The sequence below is a fragment of the Quercus robur genome, chromosome 2 (genome assembly GCF_932294415.1).
Source record: "Quercus robur chromosome 2, dhQueRobu3.1, whole genome shotgun sequence".
NCBI lineage: Eukaryota > Viridiplantae > Streptophyta > Magnoliopsida > Fagales > Fagaceae > Quercus > Quercus robur.
This window is the reverse complement of record NC_065535.1, coordinates 85822209-85835954: the sequence shown is the minus strand read 5'-3', so window position 1 is coordinate 85835954 and position 13746 is coordinate 85822209. Positions and strand designations below refer to the sequence as shown.

At 36.9% G+C, this 13746-nt stretch overlaps 2 protein-coding genes across 3 annotated transcripts; both read right to left on the bottom strand.

Moving 5' to 3' along the window:
* Window positions 1-869: 869 nt before the first annotated feature.
* Window positions 870-1666, bottom strand: LOC126707402 (uncharacterized). Its single transcript, XM_050407017.1, has one exon. The coding sequence runs from the start codon at window positions 1564-1566 to the stop codon at window positions 1105-1107; it is 462 nt and encodes a 153-aa protein (XP_050262974.1). The 5' UTR covers window positions 1567-1666; the 3' UTR covers window positions 870-1104.
* Window positions 1667-4856: 3190 nt separating this feature from the next.
* Window positions 4857-12974, bottom strand: LOC126715523 (uncharacterized). 2 transcript variants are annotated; one of them, XM_050416162.1, is made up of 11 exons: window positions 12579-12974; window positions 10422-12385; window positions 8924-10331; window positions 8637-8818; window positions 8433-8504; window positions 8193-8345; window positions 7935-8098; window positions 7690-7837; window positions 5774-5896; window positions 5590-5677; window positions 4857-5488 (listed from the first exon to the last, which is right to left on the bottom strand). In XM_050416162.1, exons 2-11 carry the CDS (start codon window positions 12381-12383, stop codon window positions 5268-5270), a joined length of 4521 nt encoding a protein of 1506 aa, XP_050272119.1. In that variant the 5' UTR covers window positions 12384-12385; window positions 12579-12974; the 3' UTR covers window positions 4857-5267. The 2 variants fall into 2 exon arrangements, with proteins under 2 accessions (XP_050272119.1, XP_050272118.1); XM_050416161.1 differs by having other exon boundaries at window positions 8924-12385.
* Window positions 12975-13746: the final 772 nt, after the last annotated feature.

The window sequence follows — 13746 nt, the reverse complement described above, 5'->3', positions numbered from 1 at the left end:
GGTTTGTAAGTTTTTTTTTTTTTTTTGAAGTTTGTGAAAAATTTTGAATTATACTTTTTATTTTCCTCCTATATTCATTAGAAGAAAAAGTCCACTAAGAGGGATGAATTGCACCTCTATAGATTTGAATTTGATTTAAATTATGAAATATATAATTAATTAGTAACTCTTCTTTTATTGTCAAATATGATCATGAATTGAGTTATGATTAATTGATTGATGATCAATGTGATTGACCAAGAATTTAAATTTATTTTTTTCTCAATTCAAAAATATAAGTGGTGCTTTCTCTCTAAAAAAAATGGTTAATTCAATTTAATTTCTAGACAGTTTCCTACTGATATAGATTATATTTAAAATTGTAAAATATTTAGTAATGTATAAATCCTATGAAGTTAAATATGCAACTATTATGTGCCTCCCTTAAAGGTAATATATGGACTTAACTAAAGTTTTACATCAAACTAAAGTTTTACATGATGAAAAATGTTTTTTTTTTAGTGCATTGTGGCAACATGGTTGAGATTTCTATGCAAACTACAAATTGAGTAAATGCTAAAAAAAATACTTTTATTCATGTTTGACATCAAAGTATCTTGATATCTGAAAACATGCATATGAAAATGTGGATCATGTATGTTTCATTTTGAAATTTGATGTCTAAGAGGCAATAAGTATATTTGTTATGTCTTCCCTCATGTTGTTAATATCTATTAATTGTTTTTGTGGAAATGAATAGTATAGGTGAAATATTAGTAGTGTGTATTTGTTTCATCTTATAAAAAATGACATAATATGGTTATTTCTCAATATATATATATAGCGTTTTGTTTTATAAAAAGTTAATTCATTTGTAACTATATGGTACATTGCGCAAGATAGTGATTAGTTATTATTAATATTATGAACTTCCAACTGGGTGAACAAGGAATTATGAGAGATTTTACGGAAAAAAGGAATGATAATATCAAACACAAAACTAAATTCAAAGAAGACAGACACAAATAAAAGATTATGGACGAACAATAATATTCTATGAAAAAAAAAAAAAAAAACAGTACAAAGAGATGTGAATCATCAAAAAATTTTATACAAACAAAACCATCACATTCCTGATCCAATTCTCCGCTGTTCTTCGTGATTATGAATAGGAGCAGCAAACCTCTGCGAAAAACCAAGGATCAGGTCATCTTCCTCACTATCAAAACCACCATCAAAATTAAGAGCATAACTCTGTGGATCATACTGAAACTTGTTCCTATCTTTCTTGTTCTTGTTAATCCCAAATCCGCTGAACTTTCTCACAAAAGTCTTCCACTTGGGCCCGGCTGATACTTCTGTTACCTGCTTAACCTTATTCAGTTTATTCTTCCACCATGATTCCCTGAGCTCTCCCTTTTGCTGCAAAAGATATTTGCTTTCGTTGTCATTTCTTTTTCTCTGTGGTCTGAACCCCAAAAGCCGAAAACAACAACACCCTGACCCAGAAGCAGAATCTTCATCATAGTCATACATAGCTTCTCCTTCTTCATTCTCCTTTAATGGTTTTTCGTAAAGGGCAGCCATGTTTGTGTGTGTGTTTTGCGAGATAGATTTATGAGAAACTAGAGAAGCCTTAAAAAAACAAGAAATGGGTTTAATATATGAGTTGCCAATCCTATCTTCAAGGGAAATTGAATATGAAATCCTATTTCAAAGTTGTATTAGGATTTTACTTGTACGTGTTTGTCATGCTTACGCGTTTTCTACGATCGTACGCTGCTATATATTTCTATAACAAGACTGTCACTAATAATTGGATTATTATATGCAAAAACCAACAAAATAAGAAATATAAAAACGTAGGATTGATTGCGTATTCGTGTTCAAGGCCAGGGCCTTCAAAATTGAGGTTGACTAGTACTAATCAAAATCAAGCCACACGCTTCTAAAACGAATTCACAAAAAAAGCCCAATTGTAGTGGTCAAAACTCAAAAGGTATCTCTAATAATTTTTTTTTTATTTATTTTTTTGTTAAGAAAAGTATCTCTCTTTTTTCTTTTTTGAAATAATTTAATCTACTAGTATAATAGGCGATCATATGCTATTTCGTTTTATTTTTTCAATGCTTTATACTTTTTTTTTTTTTTTTGGGAGAGTTTTATGTAGTTATAACTGATAATAATTATTACAATGTAATGTAATAATTACTATCATATGATATTAATACTTAATAATAATATTTTAATGGTTTTTATGATAGCAATTACTATCAATTTAATGTAATAATAATTACTACCATTTGATAGGAATGCTTAAAAAATAATATAGCTAGTCACATTAATAACTTTGTCACATATGATAGTAACTAAATCACATTTGTTATTTTGTTGGCAACCTTAGATAACATTCTTTTTTTAATTTTTTTTTTAAAATCTAATAATAAATTCATATTGAATAGCAATGGTCAACAACCACAAAAAGTTAATTCATACATTTACTAATTATATTGTTAAGGTGACACCAATTATATTTATTGCCATGTCACTTTGTAATAATTTTGTAACAAATTTTGGAATAGCTTTGGCATTTCCTCTTTTTGTTTTGTTGTTTTTAAATTCCTTATATAGTTATCAGTAGTAACGTTACATATAAAAATAATTATATTACATTTTTTCGTGGCTTTATGCCGCATTCTTTTTTTTCTTTTTCTATTTTTTTCTTTTTAATGTTTATTTTTCTTGTTTTAATTTTTTTTTTTTAAATTGGTTTAAATTCCTTGTATAGTCACACTGGTTATTAAAGACATCACTTTGGATAGTAAAATTGCTACATCTGATAGTAATTACATTAAATTTATTGGTAACTTTATGTCACATTCTTCTTCTTTTTTAGGTGTATACATATTGGTCAATGATTCAATTACTTCAAAAGAATAAGGCTTCACCTCCTACCCCCAATATGGCAAAAGCATAGCACCTACAATTGGTGAATAGGCAATTCTTGCAAGGTATAAGAGGTGGCCCAATAAAAATTCACATCAATTAAAAAAATTTAAATAGAAAATCCAAAGCTAACTTAGCAAATTCAACTCACATTGAAACCAAAGGCATTCACATTGCCTTTGTACCAAACAATCTCATCCTCCAAAAGACCGGAACCAATAGCCCACTGCCAGCTCCGTAGCTTCCTCATTCTTATCACCAACAAAGTATTTAATAACTGAGCATCTTGGTCCAAGTGCTACCTCCCCTAGAAAATGCTAAGGTCATCGAAAATGGTACAACTTTGTGCCACAACTTGTCACGTGGTGAGTTGTAATAAGTGAAGATGTGTCCCTAGATGGCCCACAGACACTCCTTCACCAATTACAACTTGTCATATGACAAATTGTGATACAACTTTGTGCCATTTTTGGTGATCCTAGCACAATTTTACCTCCCCCAAGCACAAAATGCATGGGGAAGGGCTACAATTGTAGCATTCATCTAAGTAATTTAATAACTGAACATCTTGATACAAGTGGTACCTCCTTGAGCACAAAATGCACGGAGTAAGTAGGAATGGTAATGGGTTGGATTTGGGGCGGGTTTTTCTATACCTGAACCTGACCCACGAACCCGCCCCCGTGACCTAAACCCAGCTCGTTTAATAAACAAGTTTTTTTTTTTTCACCCCAAACCCACCCCGTCTCGTCATGCCCGACCCAAAATCAAAAACACAAATTACAAATACACAAATTTCAGATTTATGATTTTCCAGCCCAAAATCACAAACACAAATCCTAACACAAACACAAACATAAACACAGAAATCACAAACACAAATTTCATATTTATGATTTTCCCTTTCAAAATCACAAACCAAACACAGAAATCATACACACAAACACAAACTCACATGATTGAGAAAAATTGAACCCAAAATATATATATATATATATATATATATTTTGGAGAGTGAGGTGGAGTAAGGCCGTGAGAGGGTAGATGAGCAAGGCCGTGAGAGGGTGGTTGACTGGCAAGGTATTGGTGCGAGATGGTTGAGGGATATGGCAGAGGGGCAAGGGAGATGAGAGGCTTGTGTGAGATCAGCAAGGATGAAACGAAGATGAGAGAGTTAGAGAGCTATGCTTGACTGCTTGTGGCCGTGTGAGTGAGAGAGCTAAGAGATGAAGAGAGAGTTTAGAAGATATTTATACTTGGGGTTAAGGTTTTTAAATTTTTTTTTTAATATTATATATGTATACAGGTCGAGTTCGGGCCGGGTTTGCATAATACCCGAACTCGACCCGAACTCATTTTGGGTTTTTTTATTTAAACCCAAACCCGCCCCATTTGCTTTACGGATTGGGTAAACCCACCCCATTAGGGTTAGGTCAGACCGGATACCCGCGGATTAAGCATATTTTGCCATCCTAAGAGTAGGTTTAGACTACAATAGTAGCATAAGTGGATAACGGGAAAAGTTAACAAATGCCCTAAGGGCATTAATTTAAAAAATATTTTTCAAGAACCCTTTTTTAGAAAAAAAAAAAAAAAAAAAAAAAAAAAAAAAAAAGCAATTAAAAATTTTTATTGGCCTTTTATATTTCTCTTGAGAAAAATTCTTAAGTACTCCCTAAGTATAGTGAAATGGTGTTCGCTCTTCTCACATGCATAGTAGACCCTACCATAAATTTAATGTGTAGACCCTACTATGAATATGAGGTGAGTAAGCATCATTCTCCATATTTCGGGAGTACCTAAGAATTGTGCTTCTCTTGATAGTGGTGTCAAAACTTTCCTAAAATAATTTATTAACAATTGCCCTAAAGAATATTGAGAGATGAGGCCTAAAGAATATTGAGAGATGAGGATATTGAGAACTTCTAAAATTACCGTAGTAACTCTTAAAGAATCCTAATTCAGAAGTATGGATAGGTGATCATGTAGAGATTCCTCAAAATTTGAGCTAAGAGAATTTGAAAAAGAAAATATTACACCCCTTCTTAAGGGTAGCAGGAGCTCAAACAAAGCATTGGCGCCAATCATACCCAAATTACTAATGATCTAATGGGGTTTTGGTAACACAAAAATGACAGAAGAAATGTACAGCAGCACATACATCAGGAATCTAGACCTAAAAAACTGAAAACTTGTAGCCACTAAAAAATTTCTAACCATAGAGAGTAAGACGATCTTCCTCGTTACATTCAAGCACAAGACATCACTTATCTTCCAACAGCCTGTGACACAGGCCTTTAGCCCATAGGGAGAGACTCCAAGTGGAAGCGGCTTGCCCGTGATCATTTCTGAACTTGAGACTGTATGGAGGGGGGGAGTTGCTGCTGTTGGTTTTGTCCTTTGGGAGGAAGCTTTGCTGCCATAGAACGTAACTCATTCGCAATTTCAGTGAAGCTTGGTCTTTCTGATGGCTCTGCTGACCAACATTTCTCCATCAGTGATCTCCAATCTGGGTCACAAGATTCTGGTACAGGTGGTCGCAGTGTGTTGCTCACAATACCCCCTGAATTGTAATTGCAACGATTATCAGCATCTCAATTTCTGACTCAACCAAAAGGGAAGATAACCAATTATCGATGAGATTGAATATAAGTAGAAGATTACCTATGATAGCCCCATAGTGCAAATCTGCATAAGGCTCTTCTCCAGTAAGGAGTTCCCATAATACAATACCAAATGAAAATACATCAACCTATTACATAAGGAATTTTCAAAGCACAAATGTCAAATTCAGTGAGTGAGAGGGATTATTATAGACGATGAATAAATGAAACAGTAGAGCACAAACCTTTTCAGAAACAAGGCTACTGCTACCATTCAAAAGCTCTGGTGCCATCCAAGGGAGTGTTCCCCGAACACCACCTGAGATCAGTGTCTGACATTTTACCTTGGATAGGCCCAAGTCACCAACCTGGTTCCAAGAAACGTAAGTTTAAAATCACTCTCTCAAATTAATGAATACTCAGAGAATGGCAGGCAGTTGAAATGAACATAAAAACAAAATATCAGACGTGCCAAAATACAACAATACAGCACTGCCAACTAAAAAAGAAAGCTAAAATAAAAAAACCTTCAAAAATTAACAAGTAAAAATCTGGTCTGAAACTTTTTTATTATTATTAGTAAGTTTTGGTTCCAACAGGAGGTTAGAATTAGTGACCTCCACATTATGATGCATAGTCCCCAACTGATTATGCTATCCCTTGGAGCTAAAAATCTGGTCTTATATTGTAACTTAAATTGAGGGTTAATTCTCTTAATTGTTGCTATCTGTCCTAAATTATAGGAATTGCAATATCTACCCTAAACTATAAACTTTTGCAATCAATAGATTCAATACCCTAATTCGAGATCGAATTGTTAAAAATTAGTTTTAGAATTAACAAATTAGCGAGTTGATTGGGTTGGATATCTGACGCACATGGGACCTAGAGTTACCAAGTTCCATTTCCATTGAGCATTAGTCATAAGTGAATTACAGAAAGTATGCTTTAAATCAAAATTACAGAAACTGAAATTTCTAAAACCCATGACTAACAGGCATGTGACAGAATCACGTGTTAGCACTCATTGGCGTATCTTTTAAAGTTTTAATTCACTTATCATTTAAAAGAAGTGATTCCTTTCAAAGTAAAGTTATGGTCATTAATCTTTTAATCTTTTTAATAACCGGGATTTACCAAGTTATTGAAAGATGAAAAAATATATACAGATGGGCTAACACCCACAATCAGTAGATTAGGTATTCAATAGGCATGTTTACCAATTTAAAAGTAGATGATTTGTGCAACTTCAGTCGTTGGAGAACAAAAAAGAAAATAAATAAATAAAGGGATGGTAAAAATCTATGTAGTGGACTACTAGATAATTATTATTTTAACTCAAACCAGTTCAACTCTCAGAAACAACAATGCTAGTATTAGTTGGGGGAGATGAAAATTATTTTGACAATGACAATAAATGATGACTGCAACTCAACGTAAGGAAAAAAACTATGTCCACTCGTTCTAGATATTCAATTGCTTGTGTTTGGAGTGGTCAACATAGGTGCTTCAAACCCTTTGACAATTCTAGAACCTAGATCCACAAATTCTTCTAACCCTAAACCCACCACAAGTACACAGAGAAATTTCCCAATTTGTCCTATGTCATTGAGTTTAAGCTTGCACACATAAGAACCATAGATAATAAAACAATTTTGAATAATAATGACTGTGAATAAGCTTTGTGATCAAATACATGATATCCTCAAAATGTACATGAGGGTGAATTTATGTAATGAACCAGTATACAGACACAGACCTTTAAGTGTTTGACACACGAAATTTTAGAAAAAAAAAAGCGTCCATAATGCACATTTTCTATGCTCATCATTGCAAATATTGTAAATTACATATATTAACATAAGAAATTTCTCCAGATTATGCTATAATATATAAGCCGATATCAATATGTGCTTGAGGATTTCCCATAAAGGGTAAGTAGAGAATCTAGAGAAGATGGCTCTTATGAACAACTAACTACTAGAGAACATGAAATCAGTTGACATATAAGAAACAAGGTGGTACCTCGCTAACTTAATCATAAGTTATATGGTCTTTGTTTATTTGACAACAAGGTGATATTAGAACAATAGTTCAGCACATTTTGAACTCAGAAAATGGACTAGAATGAGGTTGTAAAGAAATCAGGTGATTCACTAACCTTACATATTGGGCGGTGAGAGTCTCGGAGATTGACCAGTAAATTGTCACTTTTCAAATCAAAATGCACTATATTCTTTCCATGCAAGTACTCCATTCCAAAGGCCACATCCATTGCAATCAAGAGGCGCTTACGCTTGTCAAGATTCCTGACGTAATTACTTCTTTGTCAATTTTACATAACCTTGAAAATGACATAAGGCCAAGCCACAAGGACAAAAAAAGAGGAAGGAAAGAATACATTACTTCTCATTTTTCTGCAATGCACTTCTTAAAGAACCATTAACCATATACTCTGTCACTGTTGCCACAGAACCTCCAGGGCCATCAAGCACAACACCATAGAAAGCTAACACATTGGGATGGTGCAGGTCAGCAAGCTTGATTGCCTCATTCCAGAAATCATCTCTCTGAATCCATAGACCAAAATGTAGTGAATTAATAAGCAAGCTGAAAAAGGGGGGAAAGCTACATTGGAACCTATTACAATAAAAATACACCAACCATCCGCTCTTGTTCTGAAGACTTCCCAGCAAAACACCTATCATTTATCCGTTTGATTGCGACATCAGTACCCCTCCATTTTCCATGATAAACAGTGCCAAAGGTGCCAGAACCCAATTCTCTCAGCTCTTCAAGGTCACTGTTTTTTATAATCTGCCAACAATCGCAGCTTGGGATAAGAGGCCAATTTAGCAAAACAGAAATATAATTTCAATAAAAATGCAAAACCAAAATTTCAACCTGCAAGCGGCCAATGCCATCTGCTACTGGAAAACCAAGGTGTGCCTTATCCGGCAGTTTGTTCTTGACATCCTGAAATAAACAAGGGAAAAGAAAAAATAAATAAAGAGAGAAAGAAACCAACAAGTAAAATAATCCCCCCCACCCCGCTGAAAAAAAAAAAAAAAAGAAAAAGAAAAAAAGAAAAGAAAGAAAGTAAATGACCTCAGCTTTAGCTTTGCGCTGCATGTCAACACTGCTATTTTGATTATCTCCATCTTGAATAGCTTCAGACTCATTTCTGTCATGCAAGTCAGGATTGGAAGATGTAGCTGAGTGAAGAACAGAAGCAGCTACTCCCTCAGCAACAGCTTGAAGATCTTGCTTAATCTGTTCCTCCACTGAGCCTTTGACATATAAAGCCAATAAAAATAAATAAAAATAAAAACCCCCGCAAACAAATATTATATAGTAATTAATTAATTACACAAGCAAATTAACATATTACTGACCTTTAGAAGACCTAGAATGCTCTGAATGGAAATCCTTGTTCTGATTGCCCAGTGACTGGTGAAGTCCATCCTCCAGGCGTACTTCTGTATTGAGTTCCCCACTATTGCCCAAACGGCTCTCACCAAATGGATCCCTATTAGCAGAGACTTCTTTTTTGGGCAGAACTTTGTTTGGTCTTGGAGGTGGAAAATAAGTATCATGGCGCAGAGTCCAAGGATCCTGATTGCTGAAAAGTGAGCTTGATGAATCTTGAACATCTCCAGTTCTACCAGATGGAGATAAAGAAGACAGTGTATTATTACTCGAGGGGAAGGCTTCCACACCAATTGGTACCATCTTGGGCTGGATACGTGAAGTGTCATCCTTCAGCTCAGCAGGGGCTGGAATTCTATCAGTTAGATGAGAAGACTCAACACCAGATAATACAGGGTTGCCATAATGAATTTCCTCAGGATCCAAGTTATGAATACCAACATTTGATTGAGAGTATGATTCAGGATTAGCCCAAATAGCAGATTGAGCCACCTCATAGGACTCCAATGCTTGAGAACCATGCACATAGGAAACTTCTGTAGAGGGATAAGGCATACCTTCAGATGGTTTATTGTGATTTGTCTCAAGAACTAATTTGGGTTTGCCACAAGTATTATCTAGAAGCACCTCCTTCCCTGAAACTTGCTGCGGTTTGTGATCAAAGCTGTCTTCCTTTCTAATTTTATCAAGAGGTGCCTTGCTGTGCTCATTATTATAAGTTTCAGAAGGGGATATTCTGAGGGAATCCATCCTCCCATCAATTGGTCTCAGCTGATCATAGGAAAAATAAGCGTCTGCAGTGTCTTCTTTTGGAAGAATGCCAGGATGTTTGTTAGGATATTCTTTTGGAGACTCCTGAAATATACGTTCTGAATTTTGAACTGGTGCACCTGCAGCTGACGCTATATCACCATTAATGGGTTTATTCGCTAAGGCATCCTTTTTAACCTGGTATTGGGCTGGCACTGAATGCTGCTGGACAGCATCATCTAGATAAGACTGAGGTGCAGTGCCTATGAATGCAGCATAAGATGACTGTACATCACCTGTCCTACCAATCACACTCAGGGGAGCTGAAATACGAGGTTTATCAAGATCATCTTCCTTTTGGAGAATAGTCCTCTCATTTTCATTCTGTGTCTCCGGACTTCGAGTAAATGCAGTTGTGTCTGATTGAGTTATCCCAACTTGAGGATCCACCTGACCAAGGACCATGGGTTGAGCCCCAACTTTCTGATCTACAATGCCTTCCCCCAAGGCTCCAGTTACCATAACCCTGTTCATTGGCTGAGCCCTCATATTTTCCTCCAAACGGAGACTATGATGAATTGAGTTAGAAGTAGACACACAACTTGCACCTGAGTCTCTTTGATCCTGTACCAAAGTATCAGAATGTGCATGAGGCAATGCTTTTTGACACATATAACAGTCCTCAAACCTTAGGCCTTTTTCAGGATACATTACCTGCTGATGAGGTACCGATCCATCAGAGAAGATTACATGCTCAGGCACTGGAACCTGATGCCAGCCATATCCTCCAATTGCAGATGGGGCCTGAACTTGATATGTATTGTAGCTCCGCTCAATGGGAACCTGGACAACCCTTGGTCCAAATTTGGTTTCATCAACATAATGATCCAATCGAGTTTGTTGTGGTTGCATCATTGGCTGAATCATATTTGGTCTTACACTGACATGAGAAGGTGCAGGAGTCATGGTCATGTGCACTGCAGGAACATACTGATGGGGAGTAATGCCACCAGTGCCATCACGGAAGTGCTGTTGGGTGTATAAAGACCCTGAAGTCCCCAACAGCTGATGATTTGGGAACCCCATTTGAGGACAAAGCTGCAGATAATCTGCATGCTTCATAACTTCTTGGCGAGGATCAACATAAGCCTGCAAATAAGTTCCAGAAGTTGGAACGTCCATTCCAGTTTGCTGCAGCCCCAATTGTGGCTGTGATACAGTAATAGGCACGGACCTTTCTAACTCAACCTCGGGCTGAGAAGATGAAGTTTGGGGAGGGCCAGACTTAACCACAGGAATGCCTAATGGAACTGTAGAGGCATCTGTATAAACTGCAGGGTTGGGATCTACACACATTAATCTTGGAGCAGTGTCATTAGAAGTAGCTAAATTTCCCCTGGGCGATAACATGCCAGTTGATGAAGGTCCTTTAACATCACCTTGACCAGGGCCCAAGCTATCAACAGCTTCAGTCCCACTGAAATCAGAATTTTGGGTTGAAGAAGCACTCGCCATGCTTTCCTTCCTCATAATTCCACCACCAACTCCATCTGTTAACCCATTCACTGCATCAACATATCTCTGCCCACTATCAAGTAAATCCCCCAACTGTACTATACCAGAAGGATCAAGTTCTGAAGCAGAAAACAAAAACAACCTTAACTTAGCAGATCCATCCGAAGACCTCTCAACCAATTTCTCAAATTCATCCATCATGTTATCAAGATCTTCAGGGCACGAAACAGACACCAATGCATCAAGATCCTCATCGGGGAGCTGGTATTTGATAGCCACAGGTTGCCCATAAGTATCCACCATCTTTTGCATCAGCTCGCTAAAGCTCACATCTCTCCTAACACTAATGATTCTTGTCTGTCCTCCAACGTATCTCAACATCCCATCGCTTGGTCTAGGCAAAATCTTTCCCCCAAAACTGCACAAAAACTTTACTTTCTTCCCTGACACTGAATCATCGCCACCCTCATCACTTGCCTGATCAGCCCCATTGCCAGCACCCCGGTTGCCCAAATTGGAACTATTACCATAACCAGCAGCTAAACTATTCCCAGTCTGTTCATTGGCATTGCCACTAATCCTACTTCCCAAATTGGGATTGTAACCAAAGCCAGTTGCCATATCACTGCCAACCTGATCCGCGCCACTGCCACCAACCCTATTGGTCAAATTCACATTATAACCATTCCCAGTTGCCATATCACCGCCAACCTGATCCGCTCCATTGCCACCAACCCAATTGCCCAAATTCACACTATACCCAGTCCCAGTAGCCGCCATAGCACCACTAGCAAGATCAACAGCATTGCCACCAACCCGATTGCCAAAATTGGGATTATAACCAAACCCAACACCAACAGCACCAGGATGCCCCACCGAAGTCATGGGCATGCGAGGGCCCCACATGGCAACACCCGGAGCCCCATTTCCATACCCTAAACCAAAAAACCCGGCTTCGGACACTGTCCCAGCTGGATAAAAAACGGGTATGGAACCGGTGCTCCCGGCCTCCAGAGGCGGGTTGGGGAAAAACCCTTCTATGTTTCTAGCTGTAGAAGCAGAAGCAGCCGGCGCAGGTGCAATGCGTGGCTCTTCTGCTATACTTCGAGCTACGTTTAACGGCCGTAGATCTTGGGGAATAGAGTTCTGATCAAATGCCATATCTACAACAATATATATGTATATATAAATTTATATCTACTTCAATTCACTATAAATCAATCCACAAAAGCAATAATCATAATAAAACCAGGGCTGTGCTTAATGGGTTTTTTTTTTTTTCCCTTTTCTACATTCGAGTCTGTAACTAGTCCTATCAACTACAATAAATTTACACAGAGAGAGAGAGAGAGGTACCTGATTTGAACGGTGTTGGAGAGAGATAAAGATGAAGAAGAAAGATATATAGAGAGAGAGAAGGAAGAGTCTGTGGAGTCGGTGGAGTTCCCAAACGCGCCGTCGATTCAGGGCTTTGATGAATCTGTTGTGTCTTTCAACTCTTTCTCTCTCTCTCTCTTTAATTTGTCTCTATAGGAATTTCATATGTTTTTTTTCATAACAACCCTGTGTTTGATGTGAGAGTAATTAATTGTATATATAAAAAATCTAGGAGGTGGGAATTTTGATTTATTTTCTCGAGAAAATGAAAGAAAGTGAGTGTGTTTGTATGTTTGTGCGTAGTAGTGAGTAGAGAGCGTAGCGATGTGAAGTCGGAGAGAGAGAGAGAGAAGAGCGGCTGAGTGGGCATGAGATTTGGGAGTACGCGTGGCGTTTTTTAGATTTTTTCTTCGGTTTTAAGGAAACAAGTGGAGATAAAAGACTGGGGGAAGCGGCACGTGGATTTGGAATGGATCGTTTCATGCAAATTTTCTCTACTACTCCTAAAAGAGTATGTGTGGGACTCTCTCTAATTATAACTCCTACCTCAATGGGACCTAGACTTCTAAATATATTAAGATACTTAGAAGTGATTTTTTTTTTTTTTTTATAAAAAATAATAGGAGGTTTAAGTCGGTGAAAGTTCTTTATTTGGATTTGATTATAACATTATCTACTCTTTAAAGAATTAATAGCAAGAGTGGACTAGACAAATAAGAAGTAACTTATGACTGAGTCTAACCAAACCACATGCGATCAACAGTTATATAATTCAACCGATATTTTTTAATGTTTTTAACGGTTATGTTCATAGTTTAAATCTCTTATCTCTCACATATGGGTAAGCATTTGTCAATTAAACCACCCATTCTCAATTGTATGATTACAAATTTAATAAACATAAAATGAAATGTCTAAAGAATACAGATAATGGTGGACAAACACTCACTCTACCCCTTCATCCATCACCACTACTCGCATGTGGTTGTTCCCCTTCAATGGAGATCTTGATATCTCCACCATATTTTGACAAGGATCTTGATGTCTTTGCTAGATTTCCACCTGATCCTAACACCTTATACCCGATAACAAAGCCCAGGCCTCATAAATCCCATATTGGCAACAAGGATTATCCTCACTACCATTG